This window comes from Pristis pectinata, chromosome 17, assembly GCF_009764475.1.
Source record: "Pristis pectinata isolate sPriPec2 chromosome 17, sPriPec2.1.pri, whole genome shotgun sequence".
In the NCBI taxonomy this organism is placed as follows: domain Eukaryota; kingdom Metazoa; phylum Chordata; class Chondrichthyes; order Rhinopristiformes; family Pristidae; genus Pristis; species Pristis pectinata.
In genome coordinates this window covers 44,704,919-44,730,945 of record NC_067421.1, presented here as the reverse complement: position 1 = coordinate 44,730,945, position 26,027 = coordinate 44,704,919, and the positions used below count along the sequence as shown (strand labels likewise).

The 26,027-nt window shown below is 45.8% G+C and overlaps 1 protein-coding gene across 1 annotated transcript in view; it reads left to right on the top strand.

Annotated features, from left to right (window-relative positions):
- LOC127579213 (scavenger receptor class B member 1-like) overlaps window positions 1-7,020 on the top strand; it is a 39,852-nt gene extending 32,832 nt beyond the window's left edge. The window contains exons 11-12 of the mRNA XM_052031819.1: window positions 4,082-4,234; window positions 6,907-7,020. Coding sequence (XP_051887779.1) covers window positions 4,082-4,234; window positions 6,907-7,020 — 267 coding nt within the window. The remainder of the gene's footprint in view (window positions 1-4,081; window positions 4,235-6,906) is intronic.
- The last annotated feature ends 19,007 nt before the right edge of the window (window positions 7,021-26,027 follow it).

The following is a 26,027-nucleotide window of genomic DNA, read 5'->3' as shown; positions in this document are numbered from 1 at the left end:
CACTGACCTCCAGACAGAATACGCTCCATCTACAACCACCCTCTGTCTTCCATGAGCGAGCCAATTCTGAATCCACGCAGCCAAGTTTCAATCAGGCTCGTGAGGCCCAACCTGCCCCTCACAAAGCCATGCTGACTGTCCCTAATCAGCCTATGCTTCTCCAAATGCCCATAAATCCTGTCTCTAAGAATCTTCTCCAGTAATTCGCCCACCACTGAAGACTGACTGGTCTGTAATTCCCAGGGTTATCCCTACTTCCTTTCTTAAACAAAGGAACAACATTTGCCACCCTCCAATCATCTGGCACTACTGTGGCCAGTGAGGATGCAAAGATCATCGCCAAAGGTGCAGCAATCTCTTCCCTAGCTTCCCGTAATAACCTTGGATATATCCTGTCCGACCCCAGTGACTTGTCAATCCTAATGTTTTTCAAAAGTTCCAGCACATCCTTCTTCCTCATGTCGACATGCCCTAGCATATCAGCCTGTTGTACGCCATCCTCACAAACGTCAAGGTCTCCCTCTCTCTGGTGAATACAGAAGCAAAGTATTCATTAAGGACCTCCCCTACCTCTTCCGACTCCAGGCACATGTTTCCTCTCTTATCCTTGATCTGTCCTACCCTTGCTCTAGTCATCCTCCTATTCTTCACATATGTGTAGGACGCCTTGGGGTTTTCCTTGATCCTACTCACCAAGATCTTCTCATGCCCTCTTCTAGCTCTCCTAAGTCCATTCTTAAGTTCCTTCCTGGTTACCTTGTAACTCTCCAGAGCCCTGTCTGATCCTTGCTTTCTAAGCCTCAGGTAAGCTTCTTTCTTCCTCTTGACAAGATATTCTACATCTCGTGTCAACCACGGTTCCTTCACTCTACCATCCTTACCCTGCCTCAATGGGATAAACCTATCTGGAACCCCAAGCAAGTGTTCCTCAAACAACCTCCACATTTCCGTTGTCCACTTCCCCAAGAACATCTATTCCCAATTTATGCTCCCAAGTTCCTGCCTAATTGCATCATAATTCCCCCTCCCCCAGTTAAATACTTTCCCATATCGTCTGCTCCTATCTCTCTCCAAGGCTATGGTAAAGGTCAAGGAGTTATGGTCACTGTCTCCAAAATGGTCTCCCACCGAGAGATCTGAAACCTGATCAGGCTCATTGCCTAGTACCAGGTCCAGTATGGCCTCTCCTCTAGTCGGCCTGTCCACATACTGTGTCAGGAATCCTTCCTGAAAACACAGAACAAACTCTGTCCCATCTATCCCCTTTACACTAAGGAGGTGCCAATCAATATTAGGGAAGTTGAAATCACCCATGACAACAACCCTATTATTTTTGAACCTCTCCAAAATCTGTCTCCCGATCTGCTCCTCAGTGTCTCTGCTGCTACTAGGAGGGTCTGTGGAATACTCCCAACAGAGTGATCGCTCCCTTCCTGTTTCTGACTTCAACCCACACTGACTCAGTAGACAATCCCTCCAGGACGTCCACCCTTTCTGCAGCTGTGACAGTCCCTGATCAGCAAAGCCACTCCCCCACCTCTTTTACCTCCGTCCCTGTCCCTTTTGAAACATCTAAACCCTAGAATATCCAGCAGCCATTCCTGCCCTTGTGACAGCCAAGTCTCTGTAATGGCCACCACGTCGTAGTCCCATGTACTGACCCACGCTCTAAGTTCATCAGCCTTGCTCCTGATACTTCTCACATTAAAGTAGACACACTTCAGCCCATCCAACTGACTGCAATTTTGCCCTTTCAACTGCCTCTCCTTCCTCACAGTCTCTCCACACTCTGCATCTACTTGTACACTAAATACACCAACCTCTGACCTATCACTCTGGTTCCCATCCCCGTGCAAAACTAGTTTAAACCCTCCCCAACAGCTCTAGCAAACCTGTCTGCAAGAATATTGGTCCCCCTCCAGTTCAGGTGTAACCTGTCCCTTTTGTACAGGTTGTACCTTCCCCAGAAGAGATCCCAATGATCCACAAATCTGAAACCCTGCCCCCTGCACCAACTCCTCAGCCACGTATTCATCTGCCAAATCAACCAATTCTTACCCTCACTACATGTGGCACAGGCAGCAATCCAGAGATTACAACCCTTAAGATCCTGCTTTTCACCTTCCTACCTAGCTCTCTATATTCCCTCTTCAGGACCTCATCTCTTTTCCTACTTATGTCATTGGTATGTTACCATGTACCACGACCTCTGGCTGTTCACCTTCCCCCTTCAGAATGCCGTGGACCCAATCCGAGACGTCCCTGACCCTGGCACCCAGGAGGCAACATACCATCTGGGAGTCTCTATCATGTCCACAGAATCTCCTGTCTTCCCCTCTTACGATGGAATCCCCTATCACTACCGCTCTCCTCTTCTCCCCCCTTCCCTTCTGCACCACACAACCAGGCTCAGTGCCAGAGACCTGGTGACTGTGGCTTTCCCCTGGTAGGTCGTCCCCCCAACAGTATCCAAAGTGGCATACCTGTTATTGAGGGGAACGGCCACAGGGGTTCTCTGCACTACCTGCCTATTCTCCATCCTTCTCCTGACAGTCACCCAGCTACCTGCCTCCTGCAGCTTCAGAGTGACTGCCTCCCTGTAGCTCTTGTCAATGTACTCCTCATTATCCTGGCTGAGATAGGGTTATTTCCTTAAATAATGGAGCAGTCCTACACACAAACTCCAGGTGTGTTCTCACCTATATCCTAAAACCTCTTGTGTTCAATTTCCCCGAGCAATAATTAGAACATTCAGTTAGAATTTTGTGAGTCATGTACTAGGACACCAGATCCCTCTGCTCCTCAAAGTTCCACAATCTCTCACTAGCTAGATGATAAACTTCTTCACCTTTCTCTGCCAGAAAGGAAAATTTCCCATCTGATTCTCCATTTCCCAGATCTTTGCCCACTCACTAACCTATCTATATCCCCTCCGTATGTCCTCTTCACATGGACCCCGCAGCACACCCACCCCACAGCACATGGACCCCCGCAGCACACCCACCCCCGCAGCACATGGACCCCCACAGCACATGGACCCTCGCAGCACACCCATCCCTACGGCACACTATTCATCACATCTCATGAACCAGCAAAAGGCCTGTTCACACCAACTCCGTGTTTACACTCACTCCGTGTTCACACCCTGTATTCACACACACCCTGTTGTTCACACCCACCCCATATTCACACGCCCGTGTTCACACCCACTCTGTGTTCACACCCACCCCTTATTCACACCTGTGTTCACACCCAGCGTTCACACCCCGTCCCGTGTTCACACCCAGTGCTCACACCCAGTGTTCACACCCCATCTCTGTTTCCTGTGCTCCAGCCACCCCTCTCTCCATTACCTCCTGTACACCTGTGGTACTTCACCAGTTCCCTTGGGAGACCTCATACAGATCATCCACCGTTCCCTTTACTCACCGCACATGACAGGCCGCTGACCTTCCTCTCTGGGTTGTTCCCAACACTTGACATCATAGAATACAGACCAGTACAGCACAGGAACAGGGCCTTCAGCCCATCATGTCTGTGCCGACCATGATGCCAAATTGAACTAATCCCTTCATTCCCTGCTTGTTCATGTGTCCAAATGCCTCTTAAACACCACCATCGTATCTGCCTCCACCACCTCCCCTGGCAGTGAGTTCCAGGCACCCACCACTCTCCGTGTAAAAAACATTTGCCCGACACATCTCCCTTAAACTTTCCCCATCTCACCTTAAAGCTATGCCCTCTAGTATTTGACATTTCTACCTTGGGAAACAGACCCTGACTATCTCCCCTGTCTCTGCCTCTCATAATTTTATAAACTTCTGTCAGGTGTCCCCTTGGCCTCTGATGCTCCAGAGGAAACAACCCAAGTTTGTCCAACCTCTCCTTTTAGCACATGCCCTGTAATCCAGGCAGCGTCCTGGTGAACCTCTCTGCACCCTTTCCAAAGCCTCCATGTCCTTCCTGTAATGGGGTGACCAGAAGTGCATACAATAATTCTTCTAAGTGGCAGAAGCTGAGCATATTTTTGTGTACATTATTAAACCCTTTGATGCTGATGGAACTTACTGCATTTCTTCAGAGTGGGAACATTGATGGTCCAATTCTGCACAACTTCTACACTTTCATGGCACTGATCCCTCTGCTTCTGCAGTGTGTCCAGTACATTCTCCTGAGCATCGGTGCTTTACTGCTGACTGTTGCTGCAATCCTTGGAATTATTTCCCTGCAACAGGTAAAAGAGATTAACTTGTAATGCAAATTGTAGATGCATAAACTTTTGGCATGAAGATAACCAACTTAAAGAAATATTGTATTTATCTAAAACAGAAGCTAAATAATGAAAGAAAGTCTAACCTCACTCAAAATGCTTGTGCTGGAAATGTTTTCAATATCTAACTAAGGACCAAAAAATTGATACTTGGAAACCATGAAACCCTTGCTGAAAGGAAGCTGACCAGATATAATCCATGTGGGGAAATAACTTTTCATTGTAAATGGATCATCAGTGTAGATGCAGACAAGAACAACATTTATTGCCTGTCCCTAACGGTTCTTGAGAAATTAGTAACAAGGTTCTTGATTGACCCACTGCTGTTCTCCCACAATGCCGTTCGGGAGAGAGATCCAGGATTTTGACCCAGTAACATAGAACATAGAACAATTACAGCACAATTCAGGGCCTTCGGCCCACAAAGCCGTGCCGAACATGTCCCTACCCTAGAAATTACTAGGCTTACCCATAGCCCTCTAATTTTACTCAGATCCATGTACCTACCTAACAGTCTCTTGAAAGACCCTATCATATCCCCCTCCACCACCATCTCCGGCAGGGCATTCCAGACACTCACCACTCTCTGAGTAAAAAACTTACCCCTGACATCTCCTCTATATCTACTCCCCAGCACCTTAAACCCATGTCCTCTTGTGGCCACCAATTCAGCCCTGGGAAAAAGCCTCTGACTATCTACCCTATCAATACCTCTCATCATCTTATACACCTAAATCAGGTCCCCCCTCATCCTCCAAGGAGAAAAGGCCGAGTTCCCTCAACCTGCTTTCATAAGGCATACTCTGCATTCCAGGCAGCATCCTTGTAAATCTCCTCTGCACCCTCTCTATGGCTTCCACATCTTTCCTGTAGTGAGGCGACCAGAACTGAGCACAATACTCCAAGTGGGGTCTGACCAGGGACCTATATAGCTGCAATAATACCTCATGGCTCCTAAATTCAATTCCCCAATTGATGAAGGACAATACACCATACGCCTTCTTAACCACAGAGTCAACCTGCGCAGCCGCTTTGAGCGTCCTATGGACTCAGACCCCAAGATCCCTCTGATCCTCCACACTACCAAGAGTCCTACCATTAATACTATATTCCACCAACATATTTGACCTACCAAAATGAACCACTTCACACTTATCTGGGTTGAACTGCATCTGCCACTTCTCAGCCCAACTCTGCATCCTATCTATGTCCCTCTGTAACCTCTGACAGCCCTCCAAACTATCCACAACACCCCCAACCTTTGTGTCATCCTCAAACTTACTAACTTCTTCATCCAGGTCGTTTATAAAAATCACAAAGAGTAAGGGTCCCAGTACAGATCCCTGAGGTACACCACTGGTCACTGACCTCCACTCAGAATACGACCCTTCAACAACCACTCTTTGCCTTCTGTGGGCCAGCCAGTTCTGGATCCACACTGCAATGTCCTCTTGGATCCCATGTCTCCTCACCTTCTCCATAAGCCTCGCATGGGATACCTTATCAAACGCCTTGCTGAAATCCATATACACTACATCTACTGCTCTCCCTTCATCGATGTGCTTAGTCACATCCTCAAAAAATTCAATCAGGCTCGTAAGGCAGGACCTACCCTTGACAAAGCCATGCTGACTATTCCTAATCATATTATACCTCTCCAAATGTTCATAAATCCTGCCCCTCAGGATCTTCTCCATCAGCTTACCAACCACTGAGGTAAGACTCACTGGTCTATAATTTCCTGGGCTATCCCTACTCCCTTTCTTGAATAAGAGAACAACATCTGCAACCCTCCAATCTTGATGAAGGTTGAAACGATGAAGGAACAGTGATATATTTGCAACTAGAAGCGGAAGGTGGTGAGTGTCCAATGCAGTCAGTCAAGGAGAGGGTGGTAAGATGAAGATTCATAACTAGCACTTATATCAGATTAATAACTTCCTCTTGCAATAACACATCCTCTTGCAACTCTTCACGTTAAATTAGATAAGATAAGATATTTATTAGTCACATGTACATTGAAACACACAGTGAGATGCGTCTTTTTGCGTTACTGAGAATGTGCTGGGAGGCAGCCCACAAGTGTCACCACTCTTCCAGCGCCAAAATAGCATGCCCACAACTTCCTAACCTGTACATCTTTGGAATGTGGGAGGAAACCGGAGCACCCGGAGGAAACCCATGCAGACACGGGGAGAACGTACAAACTCCTTACAGACAGTGGCGGGAATTGAACCCAGGTCGCTGGCGCTGTAATAGCGTTACGCTAACTGCTACACTACCGTGACTCTTTTGTTGGTTAGGGACTTCTATTAATTTCTCCGTGAAATACCTTTGGATGTCTTTCAAAGTAAAAAGCTCTACACAGATACAGATTAATGTTTTATTTACTAATGAGTTTTGCATCTGATCCACACAAAGTGAATGGAGATCCTGTAGACGTGGTAGGGTCAGGGTCCTGGGGAAGTGCGTGCACCATAGACCTGGACAAGATGATGGAAGCTCTCCTTCATAAAATAATTACTGAAATACATGAAACAAAACCATGGCTGCTTAATGTGAGAGAAAGGCAGCAGAGCTGGATGGGCCAAATGTCCCCATTCTCTGATGTAACAATTCAATGGTTCTTTCTTCAGAAACAAGCCAAGCATTTGGGTGTTGAAAATCTCAGCGCAACATCAGCTGATTCCCGGAAGGAGAAAGTTGAAGAAGGAACTGGGGTCAAGGTGCAGACTGAAACACAGCTCTAGGTGGTGAGTGGGTCTGATTCTCCCACCGGGCCGTGGCCTGAATGAACAGTTGGCCACAAACCATCAACCCCAGTGAATAGTCCAACATGGAGCCCAATGCTTCACTTCACTGTCAGACCCAGTGCCCCGTCCAACCCAGTGCCCCATCAGACCCAGTGTCCTGTCGGACCCAGTGCCCCATCCAACCCAGTGCCCCATCAGACCCAGTGTCCCGTCGGACCCAGTGCCCCGTCCAACCCAGTGCCCCCTCAGAGCCAGTGCCCCGTCAGACCCAGTGCCCTGTCCAACCCAGTGCCCCATCAGAGCCAGTGCCCTGTCAGACCCAGTGCCCCATCGGACCCAGTGTTCTGTCGGACCCAGTGCCCCCAGACCCAATGCCCTGTCCAACCCAGTGCCCCATCCAACCCAGTGCCCCGTCAGAACCAGTGTTCTGTCAGACCCAGTGCCCCGTCTGTGCCAGTGCCCTGTCGGACCCAGTGTTCTGTCGGACCCAGTGCCTCATCGGACCCAGTGCTTTGTCAGACCCAATGCTGTCTGACCCAGTGTTCTGTCGGACCCAGTGCTCCATCGGACCCAGTGCCCAGTCCAACCCAGTGCTCCATTGGACCCACTGCCCCGTCAGACCCAGTGCCCCGTCAGACCCAGCATTCTGTTGGACCCAGTGTTCTGTCAGACCCAGTGCCCTGTCGGACCCAGTACCCCATCAGACCCAGTGTTCTGCTGGACCCAGTGCTCTGTCGGACCCAGTGCTTTGTCAGATCCAGTGCTACATCAAACCCAGTGCCCTGTCAGAACCAGTGCCCCGTCAGACCCAGCATTCTGTTGGACCCAGTGTTCTGTCAGACCCAGTGCCCTGTCAGACCCAGTGCCCCATCAGACCCAGTGTTCTGCTGGACCCAGTGTTCTGTCGGACCCAGTGCTTCGTCAGATCCAGTGCTACAGCAGACCCAGTGCCCTGTCAGACCCAGTGTTCTGTTGGACCCAGTGCTGTCAGACCCAGTGCTCTGTCGGACCCAGTGCTCTGTCAGATCCAGTGCTCTTTTGGACGCAGTGCCCTGTCACTTTCAGATGCCCAATCACTGCCAATGCCCTTGGTGTCACCAGTAATTCTCTTTTTTTCAGTACCTTTGAAGCTTACAGAAGGAGATGAGGAAAGTTCTGGAAGGTTGTAATTCCTGAACCAGCAGTGGTTGAAAATGAACTCACATGATGTTTTCCTGTAATTTTCACAAGTTGTGTAAAGCACGTCATTTCCTACGATCGGTGTGTGGGAATTGTTTGTGCTCATTCCCAAGTTTGGTGGAGATGTTATCGGAAACCCAAGCGCCTTTGGCCTCTCAGACATCTCCTGTGTCCTGTCTCACACTGTCCCCTCACCTCCATCCTCTTTGTGTCCATAAATCTGTTGGTCTCTGCCGTGAAATTACTCAGTGAGTGAACATTGACATTCCCTGGGGCGAAACTTCCAAACATCGAGCAGTTTCTCCTCCTCTCACTCTGAAGTATCTGTGCACTTGTCCCAAGTCACAGCTCTTTGTGTCTACACTCTGTCAGCTCAGGAAACCCTCAAACCTTCTCTGCCATTCAGTAAGATGGTGGTTGGTCTGAATCTGGTCTCAGATCCTTTGGTGGGAGGAAACCGGAGCATCCAAGGGAAACCTACGCAGTCACAGGGAGAACATGCAAACTCCACACAGACAGCACCAGAGGTCGGGATCAAACCTGGGTCTCAGGAGCCATGAGGCACCCGCTGTACTCCTGTGAATATAGACGATGCTCCACTGATCTCTGAGGCACAGAATACCGGGTAGTGATGACAGACTGAAGGACTTTCTCCTCATCTTTCTTCTTCAATCTTTTTATTAAGTTTCAAACTAATACACACAGCAATAGTGATTCTACACACAGTGCAAAGAGGTCGGGATCACAATAATAACAGTTGACGTATACAAACACAGGGAGTAAAATATATACAGTAATCTGAACCTCCCAATCTCTTAGTAAGTGAGCATGATACAAAAGAATTTGAAAGGAAATTTAATTATATGAAAAGAGAACCCCAAATTAAAAAAAATAAACAAAAGCAAACTAAAAACTTCAAAAAAAAAGCTGGACTGTTATTTCTTCAGTTAAAAAACACATTTTTATGTCGTCAGCTCCGGTCCTCTATATTCAAAGGTTATTGAAAGGGATTCGAAAAAGGTCTGCTCATATCATATGGAAATACTCAATAAATGGACTCCAACTTCCTCAAATTTAAGCAAAGGATCAACAGTGCCACTCCTAATTTTTTCTAAGTTTAAACATGTTATAGTTTGAGAAAACCATCGAAATGTCGCAGGGGGTATAGGATCCTTCCATTTAAATAGAATGGATCTCTTGGCCATTAATGTAACAAATGCAATCATACGACAAGCTGAAGTGGATAAAGACTTTCTCCTCATCAAACGTAGATTGTACTCGTGAGGAAAACGATTCTCTTGACACTTCCTCGTCACCCACCCTGCCTCGGGATCTTTCAGTATGATCACTCCTCAGGCCTCACACCTTGACTGCCTGGGTCCCAGGAGGTAAGAAGAAACCTCTCATTTCTCCTCTTCCCTCTCGGACTTGGAATCTCCTCACAATTGTACCATCAGCAATTCCAACTGGTCCGTATCCATCGAGAGTCCAAGTCGCTCCACTGACCCTGCAGTTGTACCCGGGCTGCTGTTCTTACTCACTGCGACCACCAGGGTCATTTATAACTGTGAGAGAGTCAAAGTGCCTCAGCTGGGAGTGTGCTTGGGGGATGACTGGAGTCAGTGTCTCTGCTGGGATTGGGTGCTGGAGACAGTGTCTCTGCTGGGATTGGGTGCTGGTGTCAGTCTGCTGGGATTGAGTGCTGGAGTCAGTGTCTCTGCTGGGATTGGGTGCTGGAGACAGTGTCTCTGCTGGGATTGGGTGCTGGTGTCAGTCTGCTGGGATTGAGTGCTGGAGTCAGTCTCTCTGCTGGGATTGGGAGCTGGAATCAGTGTCTCTGCTGGGATTGGGTGCTGGTATCTCTGGGATTGGGTGCTGGAGTCAGTGTCTGATGGGATTAGGTACTCAAATCAGTGTCTCTGCTGGGATTAGGTGCTGGAGTCTGTGTCTGCTGGGCAATGTTTCAGTCTGTCAAGTGGTTCAGTTAGTCTGGAGGTTCCAACAGCAACAAGCAGGTGAGATACCGACGCAGACCCTGTAATTTATCGTAACTCAGGGCAATAGATAGCTGGTGAAATAACATGTAGCTGCTTTAACAGCTTCAGGAATGTTTGAAAGTTGTAAATTCAGGATTTTCAATCAGCAACCCAGAGAAACAATTGAGGATATCTGTATTGGAAACCTGTGGCCCCTCCCCTCTGCCCCCTGTCTGAGCAAGGGTCTCTAACCCAAGTCGTTGACTGGTTTCTGCCTCCACAGATGCTGCTTGACTGCCTGAGCTCTTGCTGCATTTCTGTATTTGTTGGGGATTCCTGTGCTGTGGTTTGAGAATGTTGTTGGACCCCACACAACGGATTACCTTGGCTGAGGGCTGATACAGGAGTGCACTCAGGCTGGTTCACAATCAGAAAGGCACATGTTTGATATTGCTATGGAAGTGGCAAGAAATGCCGGCGGTTCCATTGAGCGCAGGAGGCAGACATGTGGGTGCATGTCGCAGATGCGTGGGTGTGTGTTATAGGCATGTGCACATGTTGTAGACATGTGCGCATGTTGCAGACTTGTGTATGTATTGTAGATGTGTGTGTGTGTGTTGCAGACATGTGTGCGTGTTGTAGATGTGTGCACGTGTTGTAGATGCGTGCATGTGTTGTAGATGTGTGCGCGTGTTGTAGATGTGTGCGTGTGTTGCACAGGTTGACCGCAGCGCACATTACTGGCACATTCTCCTCTGGTAACTAAGGAAGGATGATCTCAGACTAGGGAGGACAAGCACTAACAGGCAAACAATAAGCACGTAAGCAGAGAATCCTTCTGAGACTCTCCTGCACTCCCTCCATGTGTTGGAGCCATCATCATCCATGTATGTGTTTACCGAGGATCAAAAACTAAAGTCTCTCACACATTAACAAACCAAAAAGAATTATGCATGGATAGAAAAGGAGCTGTTGTCAGAGAGAGTCACAGAGTTGCACAGCACAGAAACACCACACCATTCGCTTGCATAAGAACCATATCCTTCTACACCTTGTCTATTTAAGTGCCTGCCCACATGCCTCTTGGACACACTGACTGTATCTGAATCCACCACCTCCTCTGGGAGCGAGTTCCAGATATCACTCACTCTCTGTGTAAAAAAAACTTAGCCCTTGGATCCCCTTTAAAACTCCTTCCTCTCGCCTTAAACCTACACACCCTGGGTTTTCATACCCTTACTATGAGAAAAAGATTTTGACTCTCTACTGTATTTATGCCTCCCATCATCTTATCTACTATCAGGCCATCCCTCAGCCTCCTTTGCTCCAGAGAAAACAAACCCAGCCTGTCCAGTCTCTCCCCAGAACTAAACTCCTCCGATCCAGGCAACACCCTGGTGAATCTCCTCTGCACTCTTTCCAGCTCAACCACATCCTTCCTACAGTGTGGTGACCAGGACTGCACACAGTGCTCCAAGTGCAGACTAACCAGTGTTTTGTAGAGTTGCAACAGGACATTCCAACCCTTATACACCTTCTTCATCCCCTGTACATCTGTGTTGTCACTTTCAGGGAGTGATGAACTTGAATCCCGAGGTCCTTCTGTTCATCAACATTCCTTCATGCCTCACCATTTACACGTCCTGCCCCTATTTGACTTCCCAAAAGGTACACCTGTCAGGATTAAATTCCATCTGCCAATGCTCCGCCCAACTTTCCATCTGATCCATCTCCTGCTGTAGCCTTGGACAACCGTCCTCACTATCACAACACCACCAACGTTTGTGTCATCTGCAAATTTACTAATCATTCCACAGACACAGCCCTCATCATTAATGTACATCAGAAACAACAAGGGTCTCAGCAGCGATCACAAATTTCCACCAACATCCCTGCCTCATGTCACCAAGCCCATTTTGGATTTAAACCAGCTGGCCTTGGATGGCGTGTGCCTCAACCTCCGGACCAGCCGACGCTGCCAGTCCTTGTGTTCAGCATTAGTTGTTTTCACACATTGCTGCCGCACAGCCCTCCTCACCATGGCAACACAGACCAAACATGTGACTTGTTGAGTGGTGAGTACCGCACTTTGACACATTACCGCACCAATTCTCTCACGGCTCCCATACTGAGCAGTTGTGGTGTATATGGGAGAGAACTTCTGAGAAAGGACGCTGTTCGAGGGCAGGCTTATGAATACTTCTGATGTGTTGACCTTCTCACTCTACCTGGTGCAAGTGAAAGCAATGCTGGCTGATTGACTTACTGGTCAGGAGTGGACCAAGGTGTTGAAGACATCATTAACACATGTTCAACTCAACAAAACTGTAGGTTCAAGCTCCAAGGGTGCTGATTCAGACAGGGCAGTGGGCTGCAAGAACATTCCAACCCTCCCAGCCAATTCCTGAGAGTTACATATGGCAATGTTGTAAAGCACAGCCTCACATCTCCACATCAAACACAGAGCCACAAATCTCCAGACTGTGGAGGAGGCATTAATGAAACAGCTGATGATCAATAGGTTGGACAGGTCTGGGCAGCACACAACTGCTATCTTGCTACTGAGAGCAGCCCCCTCCACAACTGAGTACACACCAGATAAGATGCTGATGAACTGCTGACTCAGATCATGTACCAGCCTGGCACAAGCAAACTCTGAGAAGGTAGAAGAGAGGAAATGAAGAGATTTCTATTCAAGGCAGAGAGAAAGTTCATTTTGAGGGGTGACGTGGGTGCAGCCAAGAATGAACCTCCAGATGGGATCTGGGAGAAGTCATTGGATATACCGAGCCAAGAATTATGTGAAGGTCAACAGGATGTTCAGGAAGGTTCGTGTAGATTGTTTGCTAATCTAATAGTGTTCTTTGAAGAGGTGACCAAATAGATTGATGAGGGTAGTGCAGTAGATGTGGTCTACATGGATTTTAGTAAGGCATTTGACAAGGTTCCACGTGGTAGGCTTCTTCAGAAGGTCCTATCTATGTCCCTCTGTAACCTCTGGCAGCCCTCCAAACTATCCACAACACCTCCAACCTTTGTGTCACCCGCAAACTTACTAACCCATCCCTCCACTTCCTCATCCAGGTCATTTATAAAACTCACAAAGAGTAAGGGTCCCAGAACAGATCCCTGAGGTCATGCCCTCCTACAGATTTGATCCAACTTGAAGTGCCTTCCCAACTTTTCGTTCTCTTTACCTGCTGTATGTTTTTTATCCAGCCTTCGATATCCCTAGACTCAGACTCTTAACAGTCAGCAGGAGGTAGTTGAACAGATATATCGGCAAACAGAGAAAGTTTGATGTAAGAGGAATATGGTAATAGGGAATTTCAACTTCCCAATATTAACTGGGATCACCCTGGTGTGAAAGGCTCGGGGGGGGGGGCGGTGGTAGTGGTTAAATTTTAAAATGCACCCAGGAGAGTTTCTGAGCCGATATGTAGATAGTCCTACTGGAGAAGGGGATCCTTGATTCCTTGACTTGCCATCCTTTCCCTCCCCCTTACAGGAATGCATTGGCCTGAACTCTCATGATTTCACTTCTGAATGACTTTCACTTGTTGAATGTAGACCTTCCTACAAGTAGTTGCTCCCAGTCCACTTCCTCCAGGTCCTACAATATTGAAATCAGTCTTCCCCCAATTCAGTTCCTTAATTTCTGGACCACCCTTATCCTTTTCCATAACTACCTTGAAACTTAGAATTATATGCACTATCTTCAAATGTTCTCCCATTGACACTTCTTGCTAAATTCCCTAAGATTAGACCCCTTCTCCAGTAGGACTATCTGCATATCATCTCAGAGACTCTCTTGGATGCATTTTAAAAATTAACCCACCCCCTCCCCCGAGCCTTTCACACCAGGGTGATCCCAGTTAATATTGGGAAGTTGAAATTCCCTATTACCATAATCCTCTTACATCATACTTTCTATATTTGCTGATATATCTGTTCAACTATCTCCTGCTGACTGTTAGGGGTCTGGGCTACAACCCCAGCAAAGAGATTGCCCCTTTTTTTCTGAGCTCCACCCACATGTCCTCATTTGAAGAATATCCCACGGTCTCCTTAATCAACAGTGCAATTTCACCACCTCTGTTACATCTCCCCTATCATGCCTGAAGATTCTATACTCCGGAGAGTCGAGTCGCTGGCCCTGCCCTTCTTTCAGCCGTGTCTGTGAGAGCAACAACATCACATCCCCACGTGCTGATGAACTGCCAGTCAGATCCTTGCATTAAAATGGATACAGGTCAGCCATGTATCCCTCCAGCAGGCCTTATTTTGTCTGTGTCTGCTCTGCCTTCTGTACTGACTTAGTTTTCCTTCTATATTTGGCTGCACCTTTCATCTTATCTTCTCATGATTTTATAAACCTCTTTAAGGTCACCCCTTCGCCTCCTTCACTCCAGGGAAAACAATTCCAGTTTCTCCTTATAACTCAAGCCCTCCAGTTCCGGTAACATCCTTGTGAAAATTTTCTGCACCCTTTCCAGCTTAATGACATCCTTCCTATAGCTGGGTGACCAGAACTGCGCACAATACTCCAAGTGTGGTCTCACCAACAACTTATACAGCTGTAAAATGACCTCCCAGCTCTTGTACTCAGTGCCCTGACCACTGAAGGCAAGCATGCTAGACGCCTCCTTCACCATCCTGCCTACCTGTGTTGCCATTTTCAGGGAACTATGTCCTTGTACACCTAGGTCTCTCTGTTCTACAACACTCCCTAGAGCCCTGCCATTCACTGTGTGTGTCCTGTCCTGGTTTGACTTCCCAAAATGCAACACTTCATCCTTGTCCTTGGCCTACTTTTCCAGTTCACAAACTTACGAACCATTCCACCTACATTCTCATCCAAATTGTTAATATATACGACAAACAACAGAGGACCCAGTACCCATCCATGCAGTACACCACTGATCACAGGCCTCCAATCTAAAAAACAACTCTCCACTACCACCCACTGGCTCCTTCCACCAAGTCAATTTTGTATCCAATTGATCCCAGGTGTTCTAACCTTGCAGACCAGCCCACCATGCAGGACCTTGTCAAAGACCTGGCTGAAGTCCATGTAGACAATGTCCACCACCCTGCCCTCGTCCATCCACTTCATCACCTCTTCAAAAAAAAAGTCAAATTATGAGACACAATTTCTCACGCACAAAGCCATGCTGACTGTCCCTAATCAGTCCTTGCTTTTCCAAATGCAGTTTGTTTACCTGTACTACCTCAATGCACTCGGTACTAACTCAATGTATCTGCACCATGTCATGAATTGACCTGTACGATCTGTATGCAAGATGAGTTTTTCATGTACCTTGGTACAAGTGACAATAATAAACCAATACCAAACCAATACCAATATCTTGTCTCTCAGAATCCTCTCTAGTAATTTTGCCACCACTGATCCTCAGTGGCCTGTAGTTCCTTGGCTTGTCCATGTAGCATGTGACACTGGGGGTAATCTAGTGATTACAACCTTCAAGGTCCTGATCTCTCAGGAACTGGGTAACAAAATAAAGCCATGACCTACCTCATCCTCTTCTTACCTAAAATGTTGACAACAATGTGAACCCTGACCTGTAGCTGTTTACCCTCTGCCTTTAGAATGCCCTGAAAACATACTGTGAAACCCTTGAGCCTGGCACCAGCGATGCAGCACACCATCCTGGATTCACATCTACAGCCACAGAAGTGCTGCCAATTCCTGCAGTTGCCGTACTCCGGGGACCATTGTAAGAAAGCATGTTGATTGGTCTGTCTCATTCTCTATTCACCCCAACAGCTCAAGTCCCGTCAGCTGAAATTATTTGATGTAAATTGAAACTGCAAGTTCCAACTAAAACCTTCAAGGATTTCAATGTGAAAGTCACGAGCTTTGATGACTAAACACACACAAGGACACAAGAAAATGGAGGAACAAGAGTAGGTCACCAGACCCCTCAAGTCTGCCCCACCGTTGCTCTGCTGATCTGTGCTAGCCTCAACTCCTCTTCTGAGTCCGTTCCCCATACCCTCAATTCCTCGATCTTTTACACACTTATCTATCTCCACCTTAAATATATCCAACGATCCGGCCTCCACCACCCTCGGGGGCAGATAATTCCAGAGATTCACCCCATCCCCCCGACAGAAGGAAGTTCTACACACCTCAGTTTTAAATGACCGCTCCCTTAGGATAAACTTGAAACAATAGAAACTTTCCTCTCACTCACCAAAATCCACTCCCTGAGACCAGTGTTGTCACGAACCAGCAACAAAAGAAACACACTGAGCATGATTTAGTGTTAAAAACTATTTTATTAATCACTACTTATGATAATACGTAAAATAAAAGTAAAAATGTTAGTATGTTAGAATTCAAAAATGTTAAACCTCGAACGTTAACCCCAAAACTAAACTCTGTGTGTGTGTGTGTGACAAAGTCCAAAACTCCCAGTTCCGGAATGGTTCTTAAAGTTCAGTTCCGCAAGCCATAAGGTGAAACATGAGCAAGGGCGTCTTCAACAACCACCGTTGTCTGAAGATAAGATGTAGATGTAGAAAAACATAGAGAGAGTACATACGAAATCCAAATGTTCCACGATGGAACCCAAACGACACTTCAGTGTTTACTCGGTAGTGACTTCCTCACCCCGAAAAGCATCCGAACCGTGGTCGTCCACACACAAATACCTGTTTCCTTCTACAGGTCAGCAACAAAGTGAACTCCACCGGATTACTTCCAACTTCCATACATGGATTTCAGTGGCAAACACAGTTATTGTTTCTCATCCATCGATAGAGAAAACAAGCAGGCTGGTGTCTCTCTCCCTTCTCTCTCTCTCTTTCTTCTTCTTCTTCTTCAACAACGTCATTACGTCCTTTATCTTCTATTGACGTAAGCACGCCCCACACACACATACACACACACTCTCTATCTTAAAGGGACTTTCACTGAGTCCATAACACCTCCCACCTAAAAAAAAAATTTTCCCAAGAAAATTTTAACCGCGCATACAGTTAGTAATGTTAATAATTATCAAGCTACACAACTACAGACTATCAGATTAGTACAGATACATGTTTCCCATTTAACATCGGGAAAGACAATCAGCAATCACATTATCTTTGCCTTTAATGTGACTTATCATGAGATCAAACTCTTGCAAAATTAAACTCCAGTTTAACAGCCTTCTGTTCTTGTTTTTGACTCGGCTCAGAAACACCAATGGGTTATGATCTGTATACACAGTCAATGGTTTCTGAGCGGTGCAAACATATACACTGAAATGTTGCAAGGCTAAAACAAGCGACAGTAATTCTTTCTCTATGGTGGAATAATTCTTTTGATGCTCATTAAATTTCTTTGAAAAGTAAGCTACAGGATGGTCAATATCATCAAGGTCACCCTTCTGCAACAACACAGCTCCTGCAGCTTCATCACTGGCATCTACTGCTAATGAAAATGGCTTTTCAAAGTCAGGTGTTCTGAGCACAGGATGGTAGCATAAAATGGCTTTCAGCTTCTCAAATGCTTCTTGACAAGAATCTGTCCAAACAAACTTTACTCCCTTCTTCTGAAGATTAGTTAGGGGAAGAGCAATATCAGCAAAATTCTTACAAAATTTTCGATAATATCCAACCATTCCCAAAAATCTTCTAACAGTCCTCGTACCTGTGGGAATAGGCAACTCAGATATTGCTTGAACTTTTGCCTGAACAGGAGCTTGCTTGCCTTGACCTACAACATAACCAAGATACGTCACAGTGGCATGGCCAAATTCACTTTTAGCCAAGTTAACTGTAAGGTTAGCCTTGGAAAGTCTTTCAAACAACCTTTCTAACGCAGAGATGTGATCTTCCCAAGTATCATTCCCAGTCACTAAGTCGTCAATGTAGGCATCTGTATGTTTTAACCCATGAATCACTGAATTAATCATTCTTTGAAATGTTGCCGGAGCATTTTTCATTCCAAATGGCAAAACATTGTATTCATACAATCCAGAAGGGGTTACAAAGGCTGAAATTTCCCTTCCTCTATCTGTTAATGGAACACACCAGTACCCTTTTAATAGGTCAATCTTTCTAAGAAATTTTGCCTTTCCCACTCTGTCTATGCAATCATCCACTCTAGGAATAGGGTAAGCATCTGACTTTGTTACAGCATTCACTTTCCTGTAATCTGTGCAAAATCTAACAGTTCCATCAGGTTTAGGTACAATAACACAGGGCGAACTCCAATTTGAACTAGAATGTCTAATAATATCATTTTCCAACATGTATTTTATTTCCTGATCAACAAGTTTACTTTTTTCCACATTCATTCGATATGGGTGTTGTTTGATTGGTTTTGCATCCCCAACATCAACATCATGGGTAATTATCGATGTTCTGTTTGGAACATCTGGGAACAGATTTTTAAATTTTAAAATTAATTCTCTCATCTGTTGTTTTTGTGAAACTTGTAAATGGTCCAACTTCGTTTCAAGGTTCTCCAGGATATTTTGGTTTTTTAGTTTCGATGGAACAATATTTGGTCTAAATTGGCCTTCCTCAACATCAACATCAGGCATTCTAGAAACAACCTTTACACCATCCACCAAGGCCACAACTGAATCCCTCTCATAATAAGGTTTTAGCATGTTTACATGACAGAGTTGTGTTTTCTTGCGTCTATCTGGTGTTTTGATTATATATGTTAGATCAGTCACTCGAGATTCAATAACATAGGGTCCAGAAAAACGAGCTTGCAAGGGATTATTTTGGCTAGGGAAAAATACCAACACCTTTTGCCCCACTGCGAATGTCCTAGGCCGAGCACGTCTATCAAAATATGTCTTCATTCTTATCTGGCTTGTTTTCAGATTCTCTCTCGCTAGCTGGCAGACTCTCTCCAACCGAGTTTTAAATTTTTGGACATAGTCCAACAGACTCAAGTGAACTTCCTCATTAACCCATTGCTCTCTTAACAACTCCAAAGGTCCTCTCACCCTATGTCCAAACACAAGCTCAAACGGACTAAATCCGATTGACTCCTGGATCGATTCTCTAACGGCAAACAAAAGTAAATGGATACCTTCGTCCCAATCCTTTGTGTTTTCAAAGCAATAAGTCTTCAGCATATTTTTGAGAGTAGAATGAAATCTCTCCAGAGCTCCTTGAGATTCTGGGTGATATGCAGATGATACAATCTGCTTTGCTCCCAGCTCATAGACTATTTGTTGAAAAATTTTTGACATAAAATTACTACCTTGATCAGATTGGATTTCTTTTGGCAAACCAAACAAGGTAAAAAATTTTACAAGAGCCTTTGACACCGTCTTGGCCTTAATATTTCTAAGGGGTATTGCCTCTGGAAATCTAGAAGTGGCACACATGATGGTTAACAAATACTGATTTCCAGTCTTAGACTTTGGTAATGGGCCAACACAGTCTACAATCACCTTCGAAAAGGGTTCACCAAAAGCAGGAATTGGTTTCAAAGGAGCCACAGGGGGTTTTTGATTTGGTTTACCTACCATCTGACATGTGTGGCAGGTTCGACAAAACATCACCACATCTTTTCTCAAACCAGGCCAATAGAATTGTTTCAAGATCTTCCCTACAGTTTTATTCACACCAAAATGACCACCCAAAGGCATACTATGGGCCAGGTTTAAAATCTCATCCCTATAAACTTTTGGAACAACAACCTGATGAATAACTTCCCATTCCTCAGTAACAGGAACATGAGGAGGTCTCCATTTCCTCATTAACACTCCATTTTTGTCATAAGTATCCAGTTGGCACCTTTTCAATCTCCTCACATGAGAGAGCTTTTTCTTTCAATTCTGTCAACTCAGGGTCCTTTGTCTGTTCCACCATGAAATCCTTCCTCGACAAAGACAAATCTTTAAATTCAGGCTCACTATAAGGATGTTGATCCTCCAGTGAAGACAGAAAAGTCTCAGATAAGGCATCAAAATTTTCTTCCTGTTTAGGACTGTCACAAGGAACTACATCAGACTGCACCGGACTGTCTTTCTTGGCTAATTCTTTAGCTCTAGCTCGAGTCACCGCACATGATGGGTAAACATCTGAATCATCCTCAGACTCATCAATCCTTGGTTTGGTTGTTAACCGTACCACAGGATCACTTTCTCCATTTGCAAGGTCATTTCCCAATAACAAAGAAACTCCTTCCACTGGCAAACTAGGTCTTATCCCTATCTCGACTGGTCCTTCTACGAACTTTGACTTTAAAATCACCCTGTGAAAAGGGACAGACATGGTCTCACCTGTAACGCCTCGTACTAGATTTACTTCACCAGTGTCACTTTCTTCACCAAAATTTAAAACACTGTCCAGCAAGAGAGATTGACTAGCCCCAGTATCTCTAAGAATTTTCACTGGCACCTGGGGTGACTCATCATTCAGTGAAACAAAACCCTCTGATACATACGAACGGAATTCTTTTCTCACCTCCTCCAACTTTTCCGCTTTTCCCTCTTGCAAGGACTGATCTTTAACAGCATCTCCTAAACCTTTTTGATTTTTAATTGCCTGAAAGCAAGCATTGGGCCCAGCTTCCTTCTTTTTCTTCAAAAGGGCACAATTAGATATCACGTGGCCAGGTTTCCTACAGTAATAACAAGTACGCTCAACAGGTTTCTCCAGCCCTGGCTTCTTTTCATCTTTTCCTTTTTGATTACCTCCCAATTTACTCTCCGGTTTACCTGGATTGTCTTTGTAACTCTTTTGAAAGGTTTTAGGTTGTCCCCATTTGGATTTATGGGTTAAAGCATAATCATCTGCCAACCTAGCAGTTTCTTGTAAAGTTTCCACTGCCTTTTCATTTAAATATGTTGTTAATTCAGCTGGAACACATCTTTTAAAGTCTTCCACTAGTATCAATTCTGTCAATTTATCGTAATCCCCATCTACATTTTTAGCCAGGCACCATCGTTCAAAACATATTCTCTTTCCATTGGCAAATTCCATATAAGTCTGATCTGCAGATTTCCTCAAGTCTCTGAATTTTTGTCTATAAGCCTCAGGGACCAATTCATAGGCCTTCAATATAGCTTGTTTTACCTTGGTATAATCAGCTGCATCCTCAACAGACAAAGCAGAATAAGCTTTTTGAGCTTTACCTTTAATCACACTCTGTACCATAAGAGCCCATCCTTTCCTTGGCCAGTTTGAACTCACAGCAACCTTTTCAAAATGTTGGAAATACTGATCAACCTGATCTTCTTCAAACGGAGGGACTAATCGAACCTCCCTGCTGGCTGAAAAACCATCATCAGAATCAGATTCCGAACTCCTACGCTTCATTTGTAACTCATGCTGCCTCTGTTTCTCCTTCTCCTCACTATCCAGCTCCATCCTCTTCAATTCCATCTGCTTCATTGCTAGATCAGCCTCTATCTTCATCTGAGTTAGCTTTTGTTCAGCCTCTAATCTCTTTTCCTCTCGTTCAGCTTCTAATCTCTTTTGCTCTCGTTCAGCCTCTATCTTTGCCAGCTGCACCTGTGCCTCAGAAATTGCTATTTCACTGCCAGGAAACTGTTTTAACACTTCCTTCTCAAACACCTTCTTTTCCACATAATGGCCAGCTATCAGTCTCTGAATATCTGCCTTTCTCATAGACTGCTTTACTTCTGTAAGGTTTAGCCTTGTAGCAATCTTTATCAGATCATCCTTTTTCGCCACCTCCAATCCCTTTTGGGTTGGTGACTCCAAAAATGCCTTAATATCCATTGCTGCTGGTTTCCACACACACAAGCCAATTAAAAAGAATTTATCAGACCTCCCTCAAAAATCTTTGGATTGAATCCTGAACAAATCTCGTCAATCTGGGGTACAATCCCAGACGACACTCGTTAACCTTGGGAACTATCCCGGACGACCCCCCAATTTTGTCACGAACCAGCAACAAAAGAAACACACTGAGCATGATTTAGTGTTAAAAACTATTTTATTAATCACTACTTATGATAATACGTAAAATAAAAGTAAAAATGTTAGTATGTTAGAATTCAAAAATGTTAAACCTCGAACGTTAACCCCAAAACTAAACTCTTCGTGTGTGTGTGTGACAAAGTCCAAAACTCCCAGTTCCGGAATGGTTCTTAAAGTTCAGTTCCGCAAGCCATAAGGTGAAACATGAGCAAGGGCGTCTTCAACAACCACCGTTGTCTGAAGATAAGATGTAGATGTAGAAAAACATAGAGAGAGTACATACGAAATCCAAATGTTCCACGATGGAACCCAAACGACACTTCAGTGTTTACTCGGTAGTGACTTCCTCACCCCGAAAAGCATCCGAACCGTGGTCGTCCACACACAAATACCTGTTTCCTTCTACAGGTCAGCAACAAAGTGAACTCCACCGGATTACTTCCAACTTCCATACATGGATTTCAGTGGCAAACACAGTTATTGTTTCTCATCCATCGATAGAGAAAACAAGCAGGCTGGTGTCTCTCTCCCTTCTCTCTCTCTCTTTCTTCTTCTTCTTCTTCAACAACGTCATTACGTCCTTTATCTTCTATTGACGTAAGCACGCCCCACACACACATACACACACACTCTCTATCTTAAAGGGACTTTCACTGAGTCCATAACAGTGTGCACTGAGAGCCCCTGGAGTTTCCAGTAATTCCTACAGTGATTTATCTTCTGTGATTTCAGTGTCATCGGGTGGCACACTGTCCTTAGATATCTGTGGCGCCTCCAATTCTGCTGCAATTATTGTGTCTTCACAGTGAAAAGATGCAAAGTTTTTGTTTAATTCTGCAGCTTCTTCCTTATCCCCATTCTAACTTTTGCTGGTTTTGTTTTTCTGGGGCCACATTTATGTTTGTAACTTTCTTTCTTTTCACGTGGATATCGAAGGTCTTTTATTTTGTTGCTGATTTGCTCTCAAATTTCAGCCACAGTCCATCAAGGTCTGGTCATCTGGTGCTGGTTCCAGAGGTCCCTCATCCCCAAGGTTTGATCATCTGGTGCTGGTTTACTGCTCTTGCAACATTAACAGTTGCTTCTTTAAACTAATAAGCTGCTTAATCTTCTTTATTAGCCACAGATGTATCACTTCTCTCACAGAGTTTTTATTTCTCAATGGAATTCACATTAAGAATTAGAATTTATAAAACCTTTGCCATTGTCTATCTGCTGGCAAATACTTTAATCTAATTTCTAGTCTACATTGGCCAATGCCCCTAAATTTATGTAACTGGATTTTGCAGTTGGAGACTAGTTTGCCTCTCCAGCTGCACAGGAGTGTTGACATATTGCCCTGAGATTCCGAATTAACCCCATCTCATCGCAAAAGGTCTCCCATGGTCTCTTCCACACTGTTCCAGGAAACTGATCTGAATGAATTTTATGAATTTCTCCTCCAAACTAGTTTTTCTCATTTTGTTTGTGCAGTCTATATAAAAATTAAAGACTCTCATTTTTAATGTATTACCTTTCCTTTTCTCTTCTAGCCTGATATACTCTCTATGCTGAGCACCAGTGGAGTGACGGGGTGGGGGAGGCGGGAGACAACAATCCCCACCCTTTCATCGAGTTGATGTACAACAGGAGCCATGTTCAAGGGTGAGACATCAGCAAGTATTTCTCAGTAGAAAAGCTCAATCATCATTGAATCACTCTGAGCAACGTTAGGCACACTTTCTGTGTGTTTTACTGTTTCCCATCTGCTCCTGCTCAGAGAACGGTTCTGTGCCTGACTGAGCAGCAGAGCTGGCTGGGACTGTTGAGACAGGCGTCACTGAGTGCAAGGTTCCTTTAACAGTGCTTAATACAAACTTGCAGCAAAGCCCTTCATTTGATTGGCTGGCAGTGTGCTCCAGAGTTGTCAGGTATCATGGCTGAAAATTGTCTGAGGGCCTCACTGATCTCTGGATACAATCCCAGCCGTGCAGTTCCTGCACTCTCCTCCACCAGCCGTGCAGTCCCTGCACCCTCCTCCCCCAGCCGTGCAGTCCCTGCACTCTCCTCCCCCAGCCGTGCAGTCCCTGCACCCTCCTCCCCCAGCCGTGCAGTCCCTGCACCCTCCTCCCCCAGCCGTGCAGTCCCTGCACCCTCCTCCCCCAGCCGTGCAGTCCCTGCACCCTCCTCCCCCAGCCGTGCAGTCCCTGCACCCTCCTCCCCAGCCGTGCAGTCCCTGCACCCTCCTCCCCAGCCGTGCAGTCGGTGTTTGTGTCGAACAGTTAAGGAGACCATTTGGGGAACAAGAAACAGGAAGGTAGTGGTTAAAGAGGAAATATGTGGCCTGGTAGATGACCAGTATTGTGGAGCTGCTCCTTGTTTTGTAAGATTTGAGCTGAGACAGCGTGTGTGTAACTGTGCCAAATGGGTCAATGTCAATTCTGCTCTCTTACGTAATGCACAATTGGTGAGCAGTGGCCCGCAGTGTGGATAATCCCCAGACAGATTGGATCTGCTTGTCCCTCTAGGAGGCCATGGGGATGGGCTTTGGAAAATGCTTTTGGTTTGGACCTGAACTCTTACCTCCGGCAGCCAATTAGCAGTCAGGGAGCGATGGATGGCAGGAACTGCCAGCAGTTCAACATTTTCAATTATTTTTGTTTTTAATTGCAAGCACCACTCTTTGTCTGCATCAGTTATTTAATCAAATGTTTGACCTACACATTGCTACTGGGAAACTTGTGAAGTGTCCACACATCTTCCTCTCTGACTGTTGACAAAGAAGCTAATGATGTTCGGAATTGTTGTGTCTTTCAATTTGGCAATTCCCTGTGCCAGCTGCTGTCACATCTACAGATGGAACAATGTCCTCCCAGTCGTGGGTGCCACACACACATTTACCTCTTCCATCACAACAAGGGGCTTCCCAGGGACAGGGTCCTGGTCACGGCCAACACTCCAGTTCTAACTCTGGACAGCTGCAGGAACGACCCACAAAGATGGACGCCTTGGCTGCTGGGAATCTGAACTACAGAAAGAAGGTCCTTTGAGAAGGGTTTTCACTCCCAGGGTTCAGATGTTACTTGCAATACCACCATGCCTTGTCCAACCTCCACTGGGCCTCAGCATTGGTGAGCCTGGAGTCACACACCGGTGAGGAAGCAAACTTCCTCCCCAAGGACATCAGTGAACTCCCAACGTTCAGTGTGACTGTATGTTTTTGACTCTGTGTGCGTGAGAGACAGAAACACACTGCATGTGCGAGACATTGGCGTGTGTGTGACAGTGTGTATGTGTGAGACAGTGTGTGTGTGACAGTGTGTGTGTGTGACAGTGTGTGTGAGATAGTGTGTGTGTGTGTGTGACAGTGTGTGTGTGTGTTTGTGACAGTGTGTGTGTGTGTGTGTGTGTGTGTGTGTGTGAGAGAGAGTGTGTGTGTGTGTGAGAGGCATTGGGACCCTCTCCTATCAGATCCCACCATCTGCAGCCCTCTGTCACCTCCACCTCTCACCTCCCAGCCTCTGTCACTAGTCCCACTCTCCCCTCCCCCATCTATCACCCTCCTTCCCTGGATCCAGCTCTTGCCTCACACCTCCCTTTCACATCTTCACTGGCTATCTCCTGTCTCTCCAGTGCTGGCTCTTAAAAGGAAAAGCAGTCTCTCAAAGAAATCAGGGCTTTCAATAGGAAACTGGAGAGGCATTGAGGGGGATAATCCGCAGAGCCCAGGAACTGACAACTTGCTCCACTGGGGGAGTGCACGGAGTGCAGGAGCTGAATGGCCTCCTGTGCGTAACAATGCTTGGATTCTGACTGTAGTTGCAACAAGACGTGAGGACTAGGAGCAGCAGTCGGTCAGGAGCTTCGCCATCCCTCAGCCCCAGTTCCCGCGTGGATCCCATGTCCCTCAGTCCCCTCAATTGGTCCGACCCCGGCTCTGAC